The sequence below is a fragment of the Entelurus aequoreus genome, linkage group LG06 (genome assembly GCF_033978785.1).
Source record: "Entelurus aequoreus isolate RoL-2023_Sb linkage group LG06, RoL_Eaeq_v1.1, whole genome shotgun sequence".
Classification (NCBI taxonomy): domain Eukaryota; kingdom Metazoa; phylum Chordata; class Actinopteri; order Syngnathiformes; family Syngnathidae; genus Entelurus; species Entelurus aequoreus.
Window position 1 is genome coordinate 56,141,804 of NC_084736.1, and position 25,395 is coordinate 56,167,198.

General features: G+C 40.7%; 1 protein-coding gene across 2 annotated transcripts in view; it reads left to right on the plus strand.

Annotated features, from left to right (window-relative positions):
- Positions 1-1,157: 1,157 nt before the first annotated feature.
- The window catches only part of LOC133652360 (tight junction protein ZO-2-like), a 191,157-nt gene continuing 166,919 nt past the window's right edge, over positions 1,158-25,395 (plus strand). Inside the window, exons 1-2 of one of the 2 annotated variants that reach the window (XM_062051028.1) lie at positions 1,158-1,225; positions 1,327-1,414. In XM_062051028.1, coding sequence (XP_061907012.1) covers positions 1,355-1,414 — 60 coding nt within the window. In that variant the 5' untranslated portion in view covers positions 1,158-1,225; positions 1,327-1,354. The remainder of the gene's footprint in view (positions 1,226-1,326; positions 1,415-25,395) is intronic. The other variant, XM_062051027.1, reaches the window with a different exon arrangement.

A 25,395-nucleotide genomic window follows, 5' to 3' on the forward strand; every position in this document is an offset into this window, starting at 1 on the left:
TTAACTTTTCTCCACAAAACTGAAAAGTGGCTTAAGGAAAATCAGAAGTGTGAGCACTAGAACTGGATGTAGTGTGGACAAATGGGGCCAATTATTTTTAATGTGTTTTTATTTTTGTACTTGTCTTAATCCTTTTGTATGTGTGTTACACTTTTCTCATCTTTTTTTTTTTTAAAGCCTAACCAGGGACAAGGGTTGCAAATTAGCCTGTGGCTAGAAGTCCTATGTACTTTGACATCGGTTACCTGTGGGTAGCAATGTTTAATTTTACTGTTCCTGTCATATAAATACATAAATAAATAAATAAATAAATAAACGTTGTCAAAAAGCATGCTGTTTCAACGTTCTATTTGTGTTGTAGAATTTTTGTCGGGAAATTACCAAAATTTAATGGTCAAATCAACGTCAAAACCCAACATTGATTAAATGTCGTCAAAAAGCATGCTGTTCCAACGTTAAACTTGAGTTGCTCAACGTCAGGACATAATTCAAAAAGTTCTCAACGTTGGGTTACATTTAAAATAACATTTTTTACATTTAATATATATTATCGATATTTAAAACACTTATATCGTGATACAGTTTTCAGCCAAATTGCCTAGCCCTACTTTATGGTTATTTATTTACCATGACCTCAATGGGATTGTGCTGAAAATGTTAATTCCCCCTCAGGGATTAATAAAGTATTTCTGATTCTGATTACCAGCGATAGACAAATGTGGTCTGCATCTGTAGATAATAGCAAACTAAAAGTGTAATCCGTCCAGATAGATAATGTATCTAGTCTGAGAAATCCTCATCTGCAGTTTTAACTCTCTTAAAATGTTATGTGCCCAGATTCAGAAGTGTCCAAGTAAGGACAGAGGTGGACATGTTGTGCTAACAGCGGTGCTGGATGGCTGTCAGTTGTTGCTCATACCGTACAAAAGCCCTTAAATTGATATCCTTGTTAAAAACATTTTTAAAGTGATTTAGGTAGCCATTTTTGTCTCTTCCCCCCCCCCATATTTTTTAGTATTATTACTCTAACTGTATTTGCTTTTGTTTTCTTTCCTTGATGTTGAAAGTGCCTTGACCTTTGTGTGAATTATAAATGTATGTTTGTTGTTCAATAAAAAAAATAAAAAAAGTTGTTGCTCTCCAGCCTCCACTGCAAGGACCGCCTCCTGGAGCTTTTCCGCTCGGAGGAACACACGCAACGCCGAGGGTGGGGCGGTCCTGACTGGTACAGTCATTTTTTTTGTAATTTTAAACACTAGCAACCGAGCTAACTGCTTCCTCGTCTCCTTCGACTACACACGGCTTTGGGTGTAACCGCGACGGCAGTCCGAGCCCCGCCAACTCGGGGAACAGGATGCCGGTGAAAGGAGGAGGAAGGCTCGTCTCCTACCCGAGCAAAAGCGACAACGTCGGAGTAAGTGGCGCCGTTTGACATATGTGTGTACATGGATGTATATATGAGCCCTTATAATTATTTCTCAACACACACCCACACGAAAATGTTGAGAACATTTAATGTGAAATGTTATTTCAAACCTGCCCGAGAGGCAGTGACGCGTTGAGGCAGTTGAGGTGTCATGGCGGCCAATAGTTAGCTTGGCAGAACACCTGTTGTACTCCATGGCGGCCAATAGGAAGCTGTCGCAGAACTCTTGTTTACCAAGTTTACTCGTCAAAGTGTTGCATTTAAAGCTTTGGTGTAACGCCTGCGTGACTGAAATCTTGGATTTGAATCAAATAGGGTTAAACCAACTCAGGCCCCGTTTACATTAAGGTTATCCAGGGTAAATCCCACCTAACCTTATCCTTGTCCACACACACAATGGTCGTTTAAGACCCCCTCCGTCCGCCGGCGCAACGCGACCTAGTACCCATGCGCGGAAAATGCACACGTCATAGTCACATCCAGTGTTGCTTTGTATGCAAGTTCGTAAATTAAATGTAACTTATCTGAACAGTATCCAGTGTTGTGGTATTTCAATTAACTGGAATCCAGTGTGCTCTGGGGCCCTATTGTAGTGAATCACACCAGAGCTATCATAAATTAATTAAATCTTTATTAGACATGTAAACAATGTGATAAAGAACATTTTACATCAATCAATCTAGGGATCTAGATTTCTGGTCAGGACACTCCTCACTCTTTTGCCTTCACCTTCATTGTCCATATGTTTTTGGTGACTTTATATGCTCTGGACCTAGACGTTGAGTCCGCGACATACATGGCTAGGCATGATGTTTGTTAAGAAATTATCAATTTCGATGCCATTATCGAATCCTCTTATCGAACCGATTCCTTATCGATTCTCTTATCGAATCCAGATAGGTTGTTGTGTATGGAAAAAAACACAATACTTGGTTTAACAAAAACTCACTTTTGGCAGCCTTCACTTATATTTTTTAAGAATTTTTTTTAATAAAATAAATAAATATTGACTGTTAGTGCCCCTTTAATTTAGCCACCTAAGAAAAATACATGCAGGGAAAATCCTGCATTCATTTGTATTATTTATTAGACAGACCTGCAAACTCTGGAGTAGTGTAGGCTACAAGATACTGTTAACGTTATCAAACACATACAAAAAGGCTAACGTTAACGTTTCCCATTAGCCACTGACTATGCTTAGGTAACGTTAGTCTAGCTCAGTGGTCCCCAACCTTTTTGTAGCTGCGGACCGGTCAACGCTTGAAAATTTGTCCCACGGACCGGGGGGGTGGGGGGGGGGGGTGTTTTTTTTTTCATAAAGAAATACAATCATGTGTGCTTACGGACTGTATCCCTGCAGACTGTATTGATCTATATTGATATATAGTATATATATTGTGTTTTTATGTTGATTTAATAAAAAAAAAATAAAAACAAGTTTTTTATTTTTTCATTTCTTGTGCGGCCAGGTACCAATCGGTAAGAGGTAACGTTATTTTAGCCTAAAGGCTACAAGTGAGCAGATATGGAAATTAACCGGCGACAGTTTACGTTAGTTACTCACCTGCACATCACTGGGACTGCAGGTTGAAGCAGAGGAAGAGGGGCGTGCTTCGTCATCTCTGTCGCTGCTTCTCCACATGTCGAAGACACGACACGTTTCTCTAACCTTAAGGTTATGTACGGCCTGAACATGTTTCAACATGTTTGTTGTACTGCTCCCCTTATAGGAAAGCGAAGTCTGGCAATAATTGCAGATAGCCGTTTTCTCGTCGTATTTCTTAGTTAAGTGAAGCCATGCCTTGGAGCGTTTTTTCCGGTCCGTTGTTGTTGCTGCTTCTGTATCTGCCGCCGAATGCCTGAGCTACGTCATTTCCTGTGACGTGCCACAGGACATTTCCTGTGACACGGGATTCGTTCCCAGGGATTCGAATAAAGAACCAAATCTTTTTCTTTACTATAGTGCAGGGGTTCTTAGCCTTGTTGGAGGTACCGAACCCCACCAGTTTCATATGCACATTCACCGAACCCTTCTTTAATGAAAAATAAAATGTTTTTTTTGTTGTTGTTCAAATTCAAGACAAAGTTATATGTTTTTTTACTAGTGCACAAAATGAACCGTGCATGAACATCACCTTGTTCAAAGAACAAAACCAACAGTGCATGAACTCACAACAAATTACACACTTGCAAGTCAGATGGAAAATTAGAGGGAACATTGTTTGGGGGTATCCATAATAGTTAGACTTAGGCTTTCTTTTTATTGTCATTCAAATGTTGCCTTTACAGTATAGATACGCCGATAGGGAGACGTTTTTATTTACACGATTGGTTGATTGAATTAAACTTGTATTAGTAGATTGCACAGTACAGTACATATTCCGTACAATTGACCACTAATTGTTAACACCCGAATAAGTTTTTCAACTTGTTTAATTAAGTCGGGGTCCACGTTAATCAATTCATGAGTCTGGTGTGTCTTGACCGCTGCGGCGGAGGCTCTGCCGAACCACTGAGGCCGACTCACCGAACCCCTAGGGTTCGATCGAACCCAGGTTAAGAACCACTGCTATAGTGGCTTCGATAACGGAAACCGTTTCTCAAAAAGGAATTTGAATTCATGGAATCGGTTCTTTTCTTATCAAACAATCGGGAGAACCTGTTTTCGAACATCATCCATATACATGGCGGACAATAACTGATACAGTCTGCTTTGCCAGTCGGCCAGATAATACAAAGCACACGCTACCTTTTTTATCACATCCACGGGAAACCGCATTTTCGTTGACTCTCCTTCGACAAATGGACAAAGTTTTTCGGTAAGTAGAATTGGAGTTGGGGGTTAAATCACCAAAAATGATTCCCGGGCGCGGCGCCACTGCTGCCCACTGCTCCCCAAGGGGATGGGTCAAATGCAGAGGACAAATTTCACCACATCTAGTGTGTGTGTGACAATCATTGGTACTTTAATCTCTAATCTTTTAATCACAGCTGACCTGGACATTGGAAAGTTCTCTTGCCGTCTGAGAAGGGTTGTATCCGAAATAGCTGCAATCGCTTTCTCTTACGGTATTCATGTGTGATATCCACAAGCGTCTGTACATGTAGAAGAATTATAAACACGGGCATGTCTGGATGACTCGCCTCCATCTTCCCAGTGGTTCGCTGCAGTTGTTATGAAGCTGGCTGTGGCGTGTTCTTTCTGACATCACTTCCTGTGTCTTTCTGACGTAACTTCCTCTCCGAACTCAGTTTGTAAACGATCCATGAGTCCATACAAAGCTAAGAGCCGGAGATTCAAGAAATACACGGATCACTTAGCCGTGTAAAAAATTATCCAAGGAGGGTACCTTAAACGATGGTTTAGTGTTGCTAAAACAGGGCTTAGGCTAAATAATTATTTGTTTAAGGGGTTATCCGGCTTAGCGTAGACATGGCCTCAGTGACATGCGGTGAACTAAACACCAGGTGAGGCATAGATACTTTGTTTTAGGTTGCACATTAGAGTAACAAGAAAAAGAAGGGAGTTATCCGCTTTCATAAAAAACGTTATCGTAATGATATTATGATATGATAAATGGGTCCAAAAAGCATTCGATAAAGTTGTTATTAAATACTTTTTGGTCCCATTTGCTTTTAACAAAATAAATCAAGTATTGTGAGTGTATTTTACCTTTCTGTATTTGTATCTGAAGCAGCAATGGCTATCCTCCACGAAAACGTACTTTGTATGATTGATTGATTGATTGAGACTTTTATTAGTAGGTTGCACAGTGAAGTACATATTCCGTACAATTGACCACTAAATGGTAACACCCGAATACGTTTTTCAACTTGTTTAAGTCGGGGTCCACTTAAATTGATTCATGATACAGATATATACTATCATATATACTATCATCATAATACAGTCATCACACAAGATAATCACATTGAATTATTTACAATCAGGGGTGTGGAGGGGGGGTAGGATATGGACAGCAAGTAGTGGACATAGAGAGAGAGAGAGAGAGATCAGAAGGCATAAGAAAAAGTATCTGCATTTGATTGTTTACATTTGATTATTAGCAATCCGGGGAGGGTGTTAGTTTAGGGTTGTAGCTGCCTGGAGGTGAACTTTTATTGCGGTTTTGAAGGAGGATAGAGATGCCCTTTCTTTTATACCTGTTGGGAGCGCAATCCACATTGATGTGGCATAGAAAGAGAATGAGTTAAGACCTTTGTTAGTTCGGAATCTGGGTTTAACGTGGTTAGTGGAGCTCCCCCTGGTGTTGTGGTTATGGCGGTCATTTATGTTAAGGAAGTAGTTTGACATGTACTTCGGTATCAGGGAGGTGTAGTGGATTTTATAGACTAGGCCAGGGGTCGGCAACCCAAAATGTTGAAAGAGCCATATTGGACCAAAAATACAAAAAAAAAATCTGTCTGGAGCCGCAAAAAATTAAAAGCCATATTACATGTGTCATGAGATATAAATTTAATTAAGAGGACTTAAAGGAAACTAAATGAGCTCAAATATAGCTACAAATGAGGCATAATGATGCAATATGTACATATCGCTAGCCTAAATAGCATGTTAGCATCGATTAGCTTGCAGTCATGCAGTGACTAAATATGTCTGATTAGCACTCCACACAAGTCAATAACATCAACAAAACTCACCTTTGTGCACTCACGCTCGACGTTAAAAGTGTGGTGGACAAAATGAGACAGAAAAAGTGGCATAAAACACGTCCTAGAAAGTCGGAGAAATGTATACATGTAAACAAACTATACGGTGAGTTCAAGGACCGCCAAAATAAGTAGGAAAAAACGGCGCTCGCCAAATACTCGAATGAGTGAAGCTTATTTAATATAAACAGTGTGATTTATAACAATTAGGGAGGTTTGTGTCATGTTTGTCCTCCTACAGAAACCATACTAAAACAAAAAAATACATTTTTTCCCCTCATCTTTTTCCATTCTTCATACATTTTTGAAAAATCTCCAGAGAGCCACTAGGGCGGCGCTAAAGAGCCGCATGCGGCTCTAGAGCCGCGGGTTGCCGACCCCCGGACTAGGCTCAGTGCAAGTTGTTTAACTCTGTCCTCCACCTTGAGCCAGCCCACTTTAGAGAAGTGGGTAGGAGTGAGGTGGGATCTGGGGTGGAGGTCTAGAAGTAACCTGACTAGCTTGTTCTGAGATGTTTAGAGTTTAGATTTGAGGGTTTTGGAGGTGCTAGGGTACCAGGAGGTGCATGCATAATCGAAAAAGGGTTGAACGAGAGTTCCCGCCAGAATCCTCAAGGTGCTTTTGTTGACCAGAGAGGAGATTCTGTAGAGAAATCTCGTTCGTTGGTTAACCTTTCTGATTACCTTGGTTGCCATTTTATCACAGGAAAGGTTAGCCTCTAGAATGGAACCTAAGTAGGTGACCTCATCTTTCCTGGTGATAACAATGTCACCCACTTTTATGGTGAAGTCATCGACTTTCTTAAGGTTGATGTGGGACCCAAACAGGATGGATTCTGTTTTACCCAAGTGTATGGATAGCTTGTTGTCAGCGAGCCAGGTGCAAGTTCTACACAGCTCAGCACTGAGGATTTTCTCCACCTGTGACTTGTCCTTGCCGAATACCAGCAGGGCAGAGTCATCCGCAAACAAAAACAATTCACAGTCGCATGCCGATGACATGTCGTTTATGTATATTAGGAACAGTAAAGGTCCCAATATACTGCTTTGGGGGACTCCACAGCTCACCGAGAGGGGGGGGGGGGGGGGGGGGACACAGTGCCGTTCACCTCTACCACCTGCTCCCTCCCCTCCAAGTAAGATTGCATCCAGCTCCATGAGGTTTTATTAAATCCGATTGCTCTGAGCTTATCCATCAGTATAGCGTGGTTAACGGTGTCAAAGGCCTTCTGAAGGTCCAGCATGACCATGCCGCAGTATTTGCCCGCGTCCACCTCATGTTTGATGTGGTCGGTCAGATAGAGAAGACATGTGTCAGTGGAGTGGTTAGTTCTGAAGCCGGATTGGAATTTGTACATGAGTTTATTAGTGGCAAGGTAACTATCGACCTGTTCATAAACTATTTTCTCCATTACTTTCGAAATGGAACTGAGAATAGAAACAGGTCGGTAGTTGCCAGGTTCCAATTTGCTTCCTTTTTTAAAGAGGGGAGTTACTCTTGCTATCTTAAAATGTTTTGGTACTTGGCCTTGTGTAATTGATAGGTTTATTATGTGCGTGATGATCGGGGCAATGATGGAGGCAGAGTCCCTGAGGAATCTGGAGGGAATATTATCAAGGCCGGTGGCCTTGTTAGGGTGGAGCGCGCTCAATTTTTGAAATACCTCATCAGCTGTGACCATTTCTAATTTGAAATCATCGTTGGATACTCCTAGCTTTCTGTAGAAGGCTTTAATGTGTTCTACACCAAAGCGACCAGAGTGGTGGGACAGCTTGTTGACAAGAGTTGCGGCTATGCTGGTGAAAAAGATGTTAAGTCTGCTAGCTACCTCCATTTTGTCTGTAATGAGGGAGTCACCCTCCTTGATGCTGATGTTGGTGAGTCTTGTTTTAAGTGTCTGGCTGCAACCAGGAAGCTGGTTGTTGGGAATTTTCCAGAGCTCACGTGGCTTATTTGTGTTTTGCTCTATTTTGTCGTTAATGTAATTTTTTTTTAAGGATTTAGTCAGGTTGGTTGACTTATTTCTTAATTTATTGCATTGCTTTTTGACAGTTGAAAGGAGTAATTTGAGGTTGATATTATTGGGTTGCTTATCTACTACTGTTTTACATTTTTGGTATTCAGAGTATTTTCTGTCTCTGTCTTTTATAGCAGCTAATAGGTCCGGATTCATCCATGGTTCCGAGCGGGCTTTGATCCTGACTGTTTTCACGGGAGCCATGTCATTTAGTATCTTTAGGAACGCCGTTTTGAAGCGATCCCAAGCAACATCGACCAGGTTGCTCGCGAGCACAGGGGACCGGTCCCACTCATATAATTTTAAATTGAAATTGTCATTGGAGTATTTTTTGAGGGATCTGGATTGGGCTGTTATGTGGCCATTGGCTTTGGGTTTGGCTATTTTGCGGGTGCAGAAGGTTAGATAGTGGTCGCTAAGACCACAGATCATGACCCCACTATTTTTTATTTTAGGCCGGTCTGAAGTGAGAATGAGAGCTATGGTTGATTGGGTGGAATCACACACCCTTGTAGGTAGCGCTATTAGCTGGGAAAGACCGTGTAGATTACAAAACTTGCTGAAGGATCTGAAGACAGGCGCATCTTTGCGTTGAATATCTGTGTTCAGATCCCCAGTTATAATTTTCTCCACGTTGTCTGTCCCTGCCAAGCATTTTTCCAAAGATCCAAATGATCACATTAATTTTGTCTTAAAGTCCAATTTAGAGAATTATTTAATCTTGGATACAGTATATAATCCTCCATATTGGCAGACACATTCATTTAATTCAATTTAATTCCAAGCAATATAACAATATTTTTTGCATCTGACAAAAAACACCCATAAACACTGGCTTACTCTAATAAAAATGCCATGTTTGTTATAAATACAGTTTAAAAAAAAAAGGCTGGCTTCCGCTGGAGAGACATGTGTCTGCTAGCTTGGGCGCCCTCACTTCTCCCAGTGTGGCGAGTCAGAGTACTGCTGAAGCATTGAACTGCAAGTTGACAATATATCGCCCCCTACTTTGAGGCAGAGGTACTTGCTGCCTCATGGCCTGCCTTTTCCCCACCTCTTCCCCGTGGCAACAAGCACTCGCCCCCTCCCACGCACACGCTCAATACACTTTGTGTGTAGCCGTGGAGGCACCACCTGTGGCTGCCTCACTTTTCGTCTGCCACGTTATTTTCATCAGGGAACACGGAATTTCCGCGATTTTGACCATGAAAATTATCAAAATATACAGGAATCACACCAAAATCACATATAAAGCATAGACCAAAAGAGAAATATTCAAACTTAATTTTTTACTTAGTTTTTGAACATCTCATGGTTAAGCCACCTGGTGGCAAGGTGAGGCACTGCCCTTCTTGCCTCCCCTGACAGCACGTCGCTGAACCAACTGAGCAGTTGTAGAAGCTTCCTAACAGTCTCAAGAATATACAATGTTTGTTTTGGATATGTGTGTGGGCGTGTTGATATGAATGAACGAGGACTTCCTTGATCTCTAGAAAGGCATTAATGTGAGTCAAATTGGGAAAGTGGTTCCAATATATGTTAGTCTGATATTACATTTCACTGTACAGCCATTTTTCCAGCGAGCAGTACAGTTGGGTAGGAAGGGATGAACCCTGAGCAGGGTTGTGTTTACAATAGGGAGGTAGTTAGGCCGGTTAGCAATAACTGCTTCTGCTGTGTACAGTAAATATTGTGGCGTGGCAGTTTGACACAATAAACAGTACTTGTCGACAGGGCTGGGTAATATAGTTGAAAACTGTATCACGATATAAGTGTTTTATGTCGTTCGGTATCAATAATTATGGATATTTTTATGACCTATAGAAAATAAGAACCAGGAGGAAAAATATATGAAATGTAAACATTTTTATTTCAAATGTAACCTTCCTCTGATTTATAATCCCCTCAGAAAGGAAATGTCAACACAACCATGGAACACACTTGAACAATCAAAGTAAACAAAATTCTAAAATCACATTGAACACTTAACAATAACCTCTTAAAATGAAGGTACACAAATAAGGGAATACTTAAGACATGCTTAATAAAGTGTAACAAAATAGTGCGAAGTGTGAAAATGTAAACATAGAGAAACCCGAGAAGAACTATTTTCTGCAGGTTTAGTCCTAGGAAGTTATGGCTGTGCTGTGAGTGTTGTTAAAAGGAAAGGCCATGTAACACAGTGGTAAAAATGCCCCTGTGCCAACTTTTTTGCAATGTGTTGCTGCCATTAAATTCTAAGTGAATGATTATTTGCAAAAATAAATAGTTTCTCAGTTCGAACATTAAATATCTTGTCTTTGCAGTCTATTCAATTGAATATAAGTTAAAAATGATTTGCAAATCATTGTATTCTGTTTTTATTTACAAATTAAACAACATGCCAACTTCACTGGTTTTAGGTTTTGTATATTGTATTGTATTTTTTATTTAAAATGTAACCCTCCTGTGAATATGACCCCCTCAACTATCAAGGCAGAAAGGAAATGTCAACACAACCATGGAAAACACTTTAACAATGTAAACAAAACTCTAAAATTAGTTAGAACAACAATAACTTCTTCAAATGAAGGTGCACAAATAAGAAATATGTAAGAAATGCTTAATAAAGAGTAACAAAATAGTGCAAAGTGTGAAAATGTAAACATAGAGAAACCTGAGAAGAACTATTTTCTGCAGGTTTAGTCCTAGGAAGTTATGGCTGTGCTCTAGAGGGTGAGTGCGGCTAAGGTGGTGTGGTATTACCGGTCTTGGTGCTGACAAGCGCCTTGCATCATTTACAGACCACATTGGTCTGACTACGGTCCCTTAAAGTCAAGGTGACTTTTCCTGTTTTATCCACAATTCCTTTGCAGCACTCATTTTTACTATCTTTTCTCACTCCACGCAAAGAATCAACCGCGAGACAACAGGATGGTGCAAGTACAAACCCCGTTTCCATATGAGTTGGGAAATTGTGTTAGATGTAAATACACTGCTCAAAAAAATTAAAGGAACACTTTAAAAACACATCAGATTTCAATGGTGAAAAAACAAATGTCGGATATCTATACTGATATGGACAATTTAATGTCTCAGGAACAAAAGGATGCCACATCTTTTGATGGAAATAAAAGTTTTCAGCCTACAGAGGGCTCAGTATATAGACACCCCAAAAATCAAAGTGAAAAAATGATGTGGCAGGCTCGTCCATTTTGCCTAAATTCAATTTCTGCAACTCAAAAGTTATTTTCAATATCTTGTGTGGCCCCCACGTGCTTGTATGCATGCTTGACAACGTCGCGGCATGCTCCTAATGAGATGACGGATGGTGTCTTGTGGGATGTCCTCCCATATCTGTCTAAGGGCATCAGTGAGCTTCTGTAAAGTCTGAGGAGCAACCTGGCGGCGTCTGATGGACCGAAACATTATGTCCCAGAGGTGTTCTATCGGGTTTAGATCAGGTGATCGTGAGGGCCATTCAATTGTGTCAATTCCTTCATCCTCCAGATACTGTCTGCATGCTTTTGCCACATGAGGCCGGGCATTGTCGTGGACCAGGAGGAACCCAGGACCTACTGCACCAGCGTAGGGTCTGACCATGGGCGCAAGGATTTCATCCCGATACCTAATGGCAGTCAGACTGCCGTTCTCTAGCCTGTAGAGGTCTGTTCGTCCCTCCATGGAAATGCCTCCCCAGACCATCACTGACCCACCACCGAACGGGTCATGCTGAATGATGTTGCAGGCAGCATAGCGCTCTCCTTGGCTTCTCCAGACCCTTTCACGTCTATCACAGGTGCTCAGGGTTAATCTGCTCTCATCTGTGAAAAGCACAGGGCGCCAGTGGCGGACTTGCCAATTCTGGTGTTCTATGGCAAATGCCAATCGAGCTCCACGGTTCTGAGCAGTGAGCACAGGGCACACTACAGGACGTCGTGCCCTGAGGCCACCCTCGTGAAGTCTGTTTCTGACTGTTTGGGCAGAGACATTCACACCAGTAGCCTGCTGGAGGTCATTCTGTAGGGCTCGGGCAGTGCTCAACCTGTTCCTCTTTGCACAAAGCAGCAGATATCGGTCCTGCTGATGGGATGAGGACCGTCTACGGCCCTGTCCAGCTCTCCTAGAGTAACTGGAATCTCCTCCATGCTCTGGAGATTGTACTGGGAGACACATCAAATCTTCTTGCAACAGCACGCATGAATGTGCCCTCCTGGAGGAGTAGGACAATCTGCGCAACTTCAGGAGGGTTAAGAAATCGCCTCATGCTCTCAGTCGTGATAATGACTCAAGCTAAAGCCAACACTTGTGGAAAAACAGTTAAAAAAGATCAAGAGAGAGGAACTTGAAATGGCCTCCACCTGCAAAACCAGTCCTGTTTTGGGGGCCATCTCGTTGTTGCCCCTCTAGTGCACCTGTTGTTAATTCCATCAACACCAATGCAGCTGAAACTGATTAACAACCCCCTCTGCCACGTATCTGACCAAAACCTTATCAGAAAAGTTGGGAAAGGGCATGTTCACCACTGTGTTACATGGCCTTTCCTTTTAACAACACTCAGTAAACGTTTGGGAACTGAGGAGACACATTTTTTAAGCTTGTCAGGTGGAATTCTTTCCCATTCTTGCTTGATGTACAGCTTAAGTTGTTCAACAGTCCGGGGGTCTCCGTTGTGGTATTTTAGGCTTCATAATGCGCCACACATTTTCAATGGGAGACAGGTCTGGACTACAGGCAGGCCAGTCTAGTACCCGCACTCTTTTACTATGAAGCCACGTTGATGTAACACGTGGCTTGGCATTGTCTTGCTGAAATAAGCAGGGGCGTCCATGGTAACGTTGCTTGGATGGCAACATATGTTGCTCCAAAACCTGTATGTACCTTTCAGCATTAATGGCGCCTTCACAGATGTGTAAGATACCCATGTCTTGGGCACTAATACACCCCCATACCATCACAGATGCTGGCTTTTCAACTTTGCGCCTATAACAATCCGGATGGTTCTTTTCGTCTTTGACACGACGTCCACAGTTTCCAAAAACAATTTGAAATGTGGAGTTGTCAGACCACAGAACACTTTTCCACTTTGTATCAGTCCATCTTAGATGAGCTCAGGCCCAGCGAAGCCGACGGCGTTTCTGGGTGTTGTTGATAAACGGTTTTCGCCTTGCATAGGAGAGTTTTAACTTGCACTTACAGATGTAGCGACCAACTGTAGTTACTGACAGTGGGTTTCTGAAGTGTTCTTGAGCCCATCCATCCATCCATCCATTTCCTACCGCTTGTTCCTTTTGGGGTCGCGGGGGGTCGCTGGAGCCTATCTCAGCTGCATTCGGGCGGAAGGCGGGGTACACCCTGGACAAGTCGCCACCTCATCGCAGTGTGGTGATATCCTTTACACACTGATGTCGCTTGTTGATGCAGTACAGACTGAGGGATCGAAGGTCACGGGCTTAGCTGCTTACGTGCAGTGATTTCTCCAGATTCTCTGAACCCTTTGATGATATTACGGACCGTAGATGGTGAAATCCCTAAATTACTTGCAATAGCTGGTTGAGAAAGATTTTTCTCAAACTGTTCAACCCTCGCCCCATCCTTGTTTGTGAATGACTGAGCATTTCATGGAATCTAGGGACGGCGTGGCGAAGTTGGTAGAGTGGCTGTGCCAGCAATCGGAGTGTTGCTGGTTACTGGGGTTCAATTCCCACCTTCTACCTTCCTAGTCACGTCCGTTGTGTCCTTGGGCAAGACACTTCACCCTTTGCCTCTGATGCGCCTTGCATGGCAGCTCCCGCCATCAGTGTGTGAATGTGTGTGTGAATGGATAAATGTGGAAATACTGTCAAAAGCGCTTTGAGTACCTTGAAGGTAGAAAAGCGCTATACAAGTATAACCCATTTATCATTTATTCATCATTTATACCCAATCATGGCACCCACCTGTTCCCAATTTGCCTGTTCACCTGTGGGATGTTCCAAATAAGTGTTTGATAAGCATTCCTCAACTTTATCAGTATTTATTGCCACCTTTTCCAACTCCTTTGTCACGTGTTGCTGGCATAAAATTCTAAAGTTAATGATTATTTGCAAAAAAAAAAAAGTTTATCAGTTTGAAAATCAAATATGTTGTCTTTGTAGCATATTCAACTGAATATGGGTTGAAAATGATTTGCAAATCATTGTATTCCGTTTATATTTACATCTAACACAATTTCCCAACTCATATGGAAAGGGGGTTTGTAAAAGTGATGGTTCATACTGTACTCCCACTGATCAGTGATCACTTCCTGCCTTGCTTGTTTAGCGAGTGCCTTTGTTCATGCAACCAACCTTGCTTTGCAACTTCCTGTTTCTTTAGACAAAGAAAAATGATATATTTAATGTTTTATCAAACACATTTTTTTAATTGATGTTGACTGTTTCTATTGCGATTTATATTAATATTGTTTTTATCGCCCAGCCCTACTTGTCACTTTATTTAACAAAGAAGAGTAATGTGAGACAGTAAACCAGCCATTTCCCATTATACTATAACCGTACTAGTGGACATGCTTATTATAACCAGTATTTTGTGGGTTTTCTGTGATTATTGCGCCCTAAAATGCCTATATACGCGCCAGCTTGGTCACAAAAGTTGTGGCAAAATTTTTTTATATTTTGAAGCTTATTATTTTCCGTTAACATTTAATCAAGTTTTGATTTTCTGAGTTTGTTATCAAAGAGTTCTTGTAACCTCAACTTAAAAAAAAAATCACATAATTTCCACAACAAATTCAAAACAAACACTGTATTGATGTTTTATTCTTTTTTTTAACCACACAGACTGAAAAGTAAACACTCGATGACAGTAAAAGCACATACTTGGAGCTCGTTGTCAAATTACTATACTGTTCATAACTAATAGTAAATATAACTAATAATAATCATGATTAATTATAATTACAAAAACAAACACCACCACAGGCTTCCTTATTGTCTGCTGTCGTCCACAAGTTGCAGACATTCTCCATGTATGTTTTACGCTTGAAAAGTGTTTGTCCATCTTAAATATTCAATAATGTTCCAACAAATGTACCCCCGCACACTAAGAGCATTTGTGAACTCTTGAGAGTGATATATAGCAGTGGTCCCCAACCATCGGGCCGTGACCCGGTACCGGTCCCTGGATCGATTGGTACCGGGCCGCACAAGAAATAAAAAATAAAAAGTTTTTAATTTTTTTAATTTTTTTTTTATTAAAGGCCTACTGAAACCCACTACTACCGACAACGCAGTCTGATAGTTTATATATCAATGATGAAATCTTAACATTATAACACATGCCAATACGGCCGGGTTAACTTATAAAGTGACATTTTAAATTTGCCGCTAAACTTCCGGTTCGAAACGCCTCTGAGGATGACGTATGCGCGTGACGTAGACCGGCGAACACGGGTATGCCTTCCACATTGAAGCCAATACGAAAAAGCTCTGTTTTCATTTCATAATTCCACAGTATTCTGGACATCTGTGTTCGTGAATCTGTTTCAATCATGTTCATTGCATTATGAAGAAGGAAGCTGAGCAAGCAAAGAAGAAAGTTGTCGGTGCGAAATGGACGTATTTTTCGAACGTAGTCAGCCACAACAGTACACAGCCGGCGCTTCTTTGTTTACATTCCCGAAAGATGCAGTCAAGATGGAAGAACTCGGATAACAGAGACTCTAACCAGGAGGACATTTGACTTGGATACACAGACGCCTGTAGAGAACTGGGACAACACAGACTCTTACCAGGATTACTTTGATTTGGATGACAAAGACGCAGACGTGCTACTGTGAGTATGCAGCTTTGGCTTTTTTTTGCGTATGTACGTAACTTTTTAAAAATATATAAGCTTTATGAACCTTGGGTTAGGTGAACGGTCTTTTGGGCTGAGTGATTGTGTGTGTTGATCATGTGTTTGAATTGTATTGGCGTGTTCTATGGAGCTAGGAGCTAGCAGAGGAGCTAGCATAACACGTACCGTACCTACGTGCGCGTCACGTACGTAACTTTTTAAAAATATATAAGCTTTATGAACCTTGGGTTAGGTGAACGGTCTTTTGGGCTGAGTGATTGTGTGTGTTGATCAGGTGTTTGAATTGTATTGGCGTGTTCTATGGAGCTAGGAGCTAGCAGAGGAGCTAGGAGCTAGCATAACAAACACGCAGGTGTTATTATGCAGGATTAATTTGTGGCATATTAAATATAAGCCTGGTTGTGTTGTGGCTAATAGAGTATATATATGTCTTGTGTTTATTTACTGTTGTAGTCATTCCCAGCTGAATATCAGGTACCGTGAGTATGCAGCCTTGGCTGCTAAACATTCGATAACTTGACCGTATGTGCGCGTCACGTACGTAACTTTTTAAAAATATATAAGCTTTATGAACCTTGGGTTAGGTAAACGGTCTTTTGGGCTGAGTGATTGTGTGTGTTGATCAGGTGTTTGAATTGTATTGGCGTGTTCTATGGAGCTAGGAGCTAGCAGAGGAGCTAGGAGCTAGCATAACAAACACGCAGGTGTTTTTATGCAGGATTAATTTGTGGCATATTAAATATACGCCTGGTTGTGTTGTGGCTAATAGAGTATATATATGTCTTGTGTTTATTTACTGTTGTAGTCATTCCCAGCTGAATATCAGGTCACCCCCGGCTCTCACAGCATCTTCCCTATCTGAATAGCTTCAACTCCCCACTAGTCCTTCACTTGCACTTTACTCATCCACAAATCTTTCATCCTCGCTCAAATTAATGGGGAAATTGTCGCTTTCTCGGTCCGAATCTCTCTCACTTCATGCGGCCATCATTGTAAACAATAGGGAGCTTTGCGTATATGTTCAACTGACTACGTCACGCTACTTCCGGTAGGTGCAAGCCTTTTTTTTATCAGATACCAAAAGTTGCAATCTTTATCGTCGTTGTTCTATACTAAATCCTTTCAGCAAAAATATGGCAATATCGCGAAATGATCAAGTATGACACATAGAATAGATCTGCTATCCCCGTTTAAATAAAAAAAATTCATTTCAGTAGGCCTTTAAATCAACATAAAAAACACAAGATACACTTACAATTAGTGCACAACCCAAAAAACCTCCCTCCCCCATTTACACTCATTCACACTCATTCGCACAAAAGGGTTGTTTCTTTCTGTTATTAATATTTCTGGTTCCTACATTATATATCAATATAGATCAATACAGTCTGCAGGGATACAGTCCGTAAGGACACATGATTGTATTTTTTTATGACAAAATTATTTTTTTTACAAAAATACCATACACCCACCCCCCCTCCCGCCCGGTCCGTGGGACAAATTTTCAAGCAGTTACAAAAAGGTTGGGGAATACTGATCTATAGCACAAATTTTTGTTGGTAAATGAGAAACAATGAGAGATTATCATGGCAAGCAATTTTATTTATGGAGCATTGTTTATACGCAAGGTAATTCCTAGTGCAAAATTAAATTCATCATGAAAGCGATAATAATTTACATTAAAATCAAACAGTATTGATAAAATACTTTTAGTTGTTATATGCACAATTGGATACGTGTTTAGCCTGGATTTGAACATTGCCAAAATTGAGGCCTGTTTGACATCTTCTGGAAGAATATTCCAGATTTTCGGAGCATGAAACTGAAACGCGTGTTTGGTCTTGACTGTGGGCACCAGCAGGAGACCACTCCCTGAGGTTCTCAAAGCTAGAGATGGCTCATATATATACAGTATATATCATCACACTTCAACATATCTAACGTGTAAATGCTGCCTCTTTGCTAGGTCAGCATAGCAAATTAAAATCTCTTATTAATTCTCTTACCCTGGATAAATAAAGGTCACATAAATATATAAATACATGTCAACTAGGAAGTAAATGTTTGCATACTAAATTACCCAGAAGGCTTAGCACTATTGACAGTCACAGGAAGTAAGTCTGATTTACATTGGAGGATGAAAATTGTGTCGCTGCGTGTCAGTTGTAAAACGTTATTCAAATTAAAACCATAATAGTTGAAATGTTTATTTTGACAGCAAAAACTTATCAGAAACATTTGGACAAGTTTGGAGAGATTTGGACAAACTGAAGGGAGCACAGGGTTGGATGATGTCACTTGTCGGAAAAAGATGTATCTGTCCTTTTGTATTCTTTTAGACTTTGTTGAGTTGCTATATTATAGACGAGATTCAGACACTTTTATCTATTACAGTCCTCCTTATCCCGCCCACATTTTATTGCGCAACAGACGAGGGCATGTTCTTATTTGGAGTGATTATAAAAGATTCAGGCTGTTTTCTGGATGAACACTCAGCTCTGCTTGTTCTCATGCAATAGTGTAATGTTTGGTGTGCTTGTTGCCATGTTTTACTACTTCCCATGTCTAATTATACCCAGTTGACTTCTTAGGCAGTATTTATATTTCAAAGTGAAACATAAATAAATAAATCAGCACGGTTAATGTCCATTCACAGTGTGATGCCACTTCTATTCCTAATCCTCGGCTAGTATCATTATCACTGCAGGACTGGAGGATGAGGCATGGCTACAGAACAACACAAGAATGTATGCTTTCCTCACACACATTGGTGTTTCACACATACCATATTTTCTGGTCTATAGAGCGCACCAAAATATAAGCCGCACCCACAAAATTTTAGATGAAAGAAGTATTTGTCCATGTTATAGCCGCACCAGACTGTAAGCCGCAGATATATACGTGGTGAAATGGGTTATTTACACAGAAAGATTTTGTAAGTGAAGTGAAGTGAATTATATTTATATAGCGCTTTTCTCTAGTGACTCAAAGCGCTTTACATAGTGAAACCCAATATCTAAGTTACATTTAAATCAGTGTGGGTGGCACTGGGAGCAGGTGGGTAAAGTGTCTTGCCCAAGGACACAACGGCAGTGACTCGGATGGCGGAAGCGAGAATCGAACCTGGAACCCCCAAGTTGCTGGCACGGCCACTCTACCAACCGAGCTATGCCGCCCCAAGTAAGTGTTTATTTAAATACCTGAATTGTTTCCAAACGGTGCCTGTCACACAGCAGTAAAACGGCTGATCAAACAAAATGTCATGGACTCTCCAATCAGCTTAACAGACTCAATAACTCAATGCTGACATTTTAAAGAATTTACTGAGGAATTTGTGAAACTGAAACAATAGAAAAATAATGCCATTGTAAGTTAATGCTACTAACACAGATACTTGAAGTATGAATTGTTTTAGTTATATTGTTTATCTTACAAACATTGCTTGGAGTGATTAATGAAAAATCCTTAAGAGCAGAAACGCTACAGACGGTTTTACTTCCGGTTCAACGCTTTAAAACAGGAAGTATGTTTTCAACCTGTGCCGTAGCACAAACAATAACACACAATTTCAGTGTCCCTGCTTGTGTGTAATGAAAACTATTGAACACAAAACATCAGGGCTGTTAGCGAAGGAAAAGCCGCACCATTTTATAATTTTATAAGCGGTCGCGTTCAAAGCGCAGGAAAAAAGTAGCAGATTTTTAAGCCGTAATTTATGGAATTCCTTTGTTTGTGGCCACAAATGAAATTTTCCCCCGTCGCAAATGCAGAGTAGTAGAAATTTAGAAATGTCTTATGTCATGCATTTACAGTATTACAGTAGGGAAGGGCATCATTCCCGGGTGGGTCTCACGTGAGAGGAACAGGGGGTATGGTTTGGGGGTTAATATTTTTTCAATGATGTCTCCTGAAAATGATGGAAAGCGCCAGTCTACATAGCAACTGACGCTGTGGTCAAAGTTGGAATTGCCACAAAACACATTTTAAGATATTCAACACTCTACTGGCATTTGGTGGTTAAAGTGGATAGTGCACCCCCCAATTTGTCACGTTTCATGTGTCAGGTAAACCGTGATGAATGGGGCCATATAAATCTCCTTCCTACTGTAGGTAATCAAATACAAGCTCTCACAAACAAATAAAAATAACAAAAAAGTAAAACAAAACATAAATCATAAATAGAGAAAAAATGGCATAAAGTAAGAAGAAAAAGCAAACCATTAATAAAGACACAAATATGCATTTCTATGTGATACGTTTATTCATCTTATTTATTAGCCAGGTAATTTCAATTTATATGATGATGTCAGCAATCCCAGCTCTGTTATCTTTGGTTTTCAAAGAAAAAAATCAGGATTTTAGTTTTAGCCAAAATCGTCCTGCCCTACAGCCAATAGTAGTGTTTGCTTTAATTTTATTCAATCAATCAATCAATCAATGTTTATTTATATAGCCCTAAATCACAAGTTTCTCAAAGGGCTGTACAAGCCACAACGACATCCTCGGTACAGAGCCCACATACGGGCAAGGAAAACTCACCCCAGTGGGACGTCAATGTGAATGACTATGAGAAACCTTGGAGAGGACCGCATATGTGGGTACCCCCCCCTCCCCTCTAGGGGAGACCGAAAGCAATGGATGTCGAGTGGGTCTGACATAATATTGTGAAAGTCCAACACATCAGCGAAAGTCCAGTCCATAGTGGGGCCAGCAGGAACCATCCCGAGTGGAGACGGGTCAGCAGCGTAGAGATGTCCCCATCTGATGGACAGGCTAGCGGTCCACCCCGGGTTGGGAGCAGAGTAGAAAAGAAAAGAAAAGAAAAGAAAAGGCAGATCAACTGGTCTAAAAAGGGAGTCTATTTAAAGGCTAGAGTATACAAATGAGTTTTAAGATGAGACTTAAATGCTTCTACTGAGGTAACATCTCTAACTTTTACCGGGAGGGCATTCCATAGTATTGGAGCCCGAATAGAAAACGCTCTATAGCCCGCAGACTTTTTTTGGGCTCTGGGAATCACTAATAAGCCGGAGTTCTTTGAACGCAGATTTCTTGCCGGGACATATGGTACAATACAATCGTCAAGATAGGCAGGAGCTTGACCGTGTAGTATTTTATACGTAAGTAGTAAAACCTTAAAGTCGCATCTTAGGTGCACAGGAAGCCAGTGCAAGTGAGCCAGTATAGGCGTAATATGATCAAACTTTCTTGTTTTTGTCAAAAGTCTAGCAACCGCATTTTGTACCATCTGTAATCTTTTAATGCTAGACATAGGGAGGCCCGAAAACAAAACGTTACAGTAATCGAGACGAGATGTAACGAACGCATGGATAATGATCTCAGCATCGCTTGTGGACAAAATGGAACGAATTTTAGCGATATTACGGAGATGAAAGAAGGCCGTTTTAGTAACACTCTTAATGTGTGACTCAAACGAGAGAGTTGGGTCGAAGATAATACCCAGATTCTTTACCGAGTCGCCTTGTTTAATTGTTTGGTTGTCAAATGTTAAGGTGGTATTATTAAATAGATGTCGGTGCTGAGCAGGACCGATAATCAGCATTTCCGTTTTCAGCATTTCCGTTTTCTTAGCGTTGAGTTGCAAAAAGTTAGCGGACATCCATTGTTTAATTTCATTAAGACACGCCTCCAGCTGACTACAATCCGGCGTGTTGGTCAGCTTTAGGGGCACGTAGAGTTGGGTGTCATCAGCATAACAGTGAAAGCTAACACCGTATTTGCGTATGATATCACCTAGCGGCAGCATGTAAATGCTAAAGAGTGCAGGGCCAAGAACCGAACCCTGGGGAACTCCGCACGTTACCTTAACATAGTCCGAGGTCACATTGTTATGGGAGACACACTGCATCCTGTCAGTAAGATAAGAGTTAAACCAAGACAAGGCTAAGTCTGACATACCAACACGTGTTTTGATACGCTCTAATAAAATATTATGATCAACAGTATCGAAAGCGGCGCTAAGATCAAGAAGCAGCAACATAGATGACGCATCAGAATCCATCGTTAGCAATAGATCATTAGTCATTTTTGCGAGGGCTGTCTCCGTAGAGTGATTTGCCCTGAAACCGGACTGAAAAGGTTTACAGAGATTGTTAGATGCTAAGTGTTCATTTAGCTGCTGTGCTACAATTTTTTCGAGGATTTTCGAGATAAACGGAAGGTGGGACACCGGCCGGTAGTTTACCAGGAGATCAGGATCGAGGTTAGGTCTTTTGAGTAGAGGATGAATAACCGCTTTTTTGAATGCTAGGGGAACAGTGCCAGAGGAAAGTGAAAAGTTTATAATATTTAACACTGATGGACCTAATAATACAAAAAGCTCCTTGATAAGTTTCCCGGGAATTGGGTCAAGTAGACATGTTGTTTGTTTTGTCCCATTTACACATTTTGACAATTCCTCCAATGTTATTTCATCAAAGAGAGAGAAACTATTTTGGAGGGCGGTATCCGTTGTATATACAGTCGTATTTGTGTTAATAGAACCCAGTTGTAGCTGAGATGCATTGTCTTTAATCTCTTTTCTAATGACTTCAATTTTCTTATTAAAGAAATTCATAAAGTCATCTGCTGTGTGGGTGGAGCTACTGGGAAGAGTCCCTTGTTGGGTTAGCGATGCTACTGTACTAAACAGAAATTTAGGATCATTTTTGTTGAGGTGGATGAGATTTGAGTAATATTTAGCTTTAGCTGAGGTAAGCATGCGTTTATAAGTTATTAAACTATCACACCATGCTTGATGGAAAACCTCAAGTTTAGTCGCACGCCATTTGCGTTCCAGCTTTCTACATGATAATTTCTGGGCTTTAGTTTCTTCTGTAAACCATGGGGTACGCCTTTTAGGGGCCCTTTTTAGCTTTAGCGGTGCTACACTATCAATGGTGTCGCGCAGGGCGTCATTAAAGTTGTTAGTGAGGTTATCAATAGAGCCCACATAATTTGGGAATGGTGCCATTACCGAAGGTAATGGCACCATGCGTAAGGTCAGTAAGAGTCGTCGTTGTGGCAGCATTAATGTTGCGGCTGCTATAGTAGTTATTATTATTATTATTAGTTTGTTGACAATGAGTCAGAACTTCGAATTTTATAAGGTAATGATCGGACATTACTTTAGTGTACGGGAGTATCGTAACTTTAGAGGTGGTGACACCCCTGACAAGCACCAGATCTATCGTATTACCGTTGCGATGCGTGGGTTCATTTATTATTTGTGTAAGACCACAGCTATCAATTATAGTCTGGAGCGCCACGCATGGAGGGTCCGATGGGGTATTCATTGGATATTAAAGTCCCCCATTATGATTATATTGTCGGCGTGCGTCACTAGATCAGCAACAAACTCTGAGAATTCACTGATGAAGTCCGAATAGGGCCAAGGGGGGCGGTAGATAACAGCCAGGTGGAGAGGCAGCGGTGTGACAAACCTCAAAGTGAGCACCTCAAACGAGTTATATTTATTATTTAGGTTAGGTGTAAGATTATAGTTTTCATTGTATATTAGTGCGACACTCCCTCCCCTTTTAAGAGGTCGGGCAACATGTGTATTGGTATAGTTAGGAGGAGATGCCTCATTAAGCGCAAAAAAATCGTCTGGTTTGAGCCAGGTCTCGGCGAGACCAACGACGTCAAGTTTGTTGTCTCTAATGACTTCATTAACTAATAACGTTTTGGAAGATAATGATCTTATGTTTAAAAAGCCCATATTATAGGTAGTGGGCTGTTTTGAGGATTGTTTGTTGAAATTAACCGAAGTAGCAATATTAATAATGTTGCGTTTATTATGCGTATTGCACTTTAAATAGTTTCGACCATATCTAGGAATTGATACGACGGGGATATTCAGATTGTTTGCTTGATGTTGCGATAAACTGAACGCATCATAGTTAGCTACCTCAGTACAATGTATGTCTGCCTCTGACACGGTCACAAAAGAAAAAACATTATGTGAGTTGTGTTTTATTCTAAGAGAATTGCTATGTGTGCAGGGATTATCCAGCCTGACGCCGGCTAGTTCTAGTTTAAATGGCTTCTTACCCGGAGACTCCACGCTTCTTTGGTTAGCTTTTCTCTTTGTTGTTAGCCCCGCTCGGCAACCCCGCTTCTGCTTCCGCTCGCACCGCTTACGTCGTCTCCATTGGCGGTCACCGCTAGCACTTGACTCCGCTGCTACAAAGGCCGCTCGATGTAGTCCGCGAAGTATTCCCATGCTAGCGAGGAGGTCCACCGTACATGCATCTTTCAGTCTATAATGACCCGATCCATCCACATCCAGAATTGTGCAAACTTTATTTTGCTAAAAAAAGAACTGTATGTAGCATTAAATACCACAAATTTAATACGTTGTCTAATTTGCAAATATACTAGCAAATTCTGAATTAATTGAAAAAGGCTTGATAGAAAATGTGTTTACTTTAGTAACTTGCTCATAGGAATTTAAGTTCACAATCAAGGCAAGGCAAGGCAACTTTATTTGTATAGCGCTTTTCATACACAAGGCAGACTCAAAGTGCTTCACAGACAACTAAGTGAAATTAAAGAAAATAAAAGCAAAATTAAAATGCAGACAATTAAAATAAAAACAGTGCGGACGTTAAAAGTTAAAAGATTAAAAGATTTAGCTGAAAGCTAAGGTGAACATAAAAGTCTTCAGTCTAGTTTTAAAAGTAGTCAGAGTTGGGGAGAGTCTGACATATTCAGGAAGTTTATTCCAGCTATTTGTTGCATAGTGACTGAATGATGCTCTCCCTTGATTTGAGTTTACTCTGGGAACCGCTAACAGATTGGTCTCAGAAGATCTTAGTGATCTAGAGGGCTTATATAGTGGGAGCATATCAGTTATATACTTCGGCCCTAGACCATGTAGTGATTTATATGTGAGCAGGAGGATTTTGAAATCAATTCTCTGATGTACAGGGAGCCAATGTAAGGATTTAAGAATTGGTGTAATGTGCTCACATTTTTTGGTCTTTGTTAGAACTCTAGCAGCAGCGTTCTGAACAAGCTGTAGCTGCCTGACAGTTTTTTTTGGGAAGACCTGCAAGGAGACCATTACAATAGTCTAACCTACTGGTAATAAAGGCATTTACAAGTTTTTCTAAGTCTTGAGCTGACATGAGCCCTCTAAGTCTTGTTACATTTTTGAGGTGATAGTAGGCCGATTTTGTTACTGATTTGATGTGACTGTCGAAATGTAAATCAGAATCTAAAATAACCCCAAGATTTCTGGCTTTATTTGAGGTTTTCAGGGACAGTGATTGAAGGTGTTGGACGACTTTAAACCTTTCTTTTTTAGCACCAAAAACAATTATCTCAGTTCAATCAATCAATAATACTATTGTCAAAGTATTGGCTCCGGCCTCAAAATCGGATCTGGATAAAATTTAAGTCAGGTAATATTTATTATAAAACTGCTTTATATTGTGTATAATATTAATAACAGTTTTAT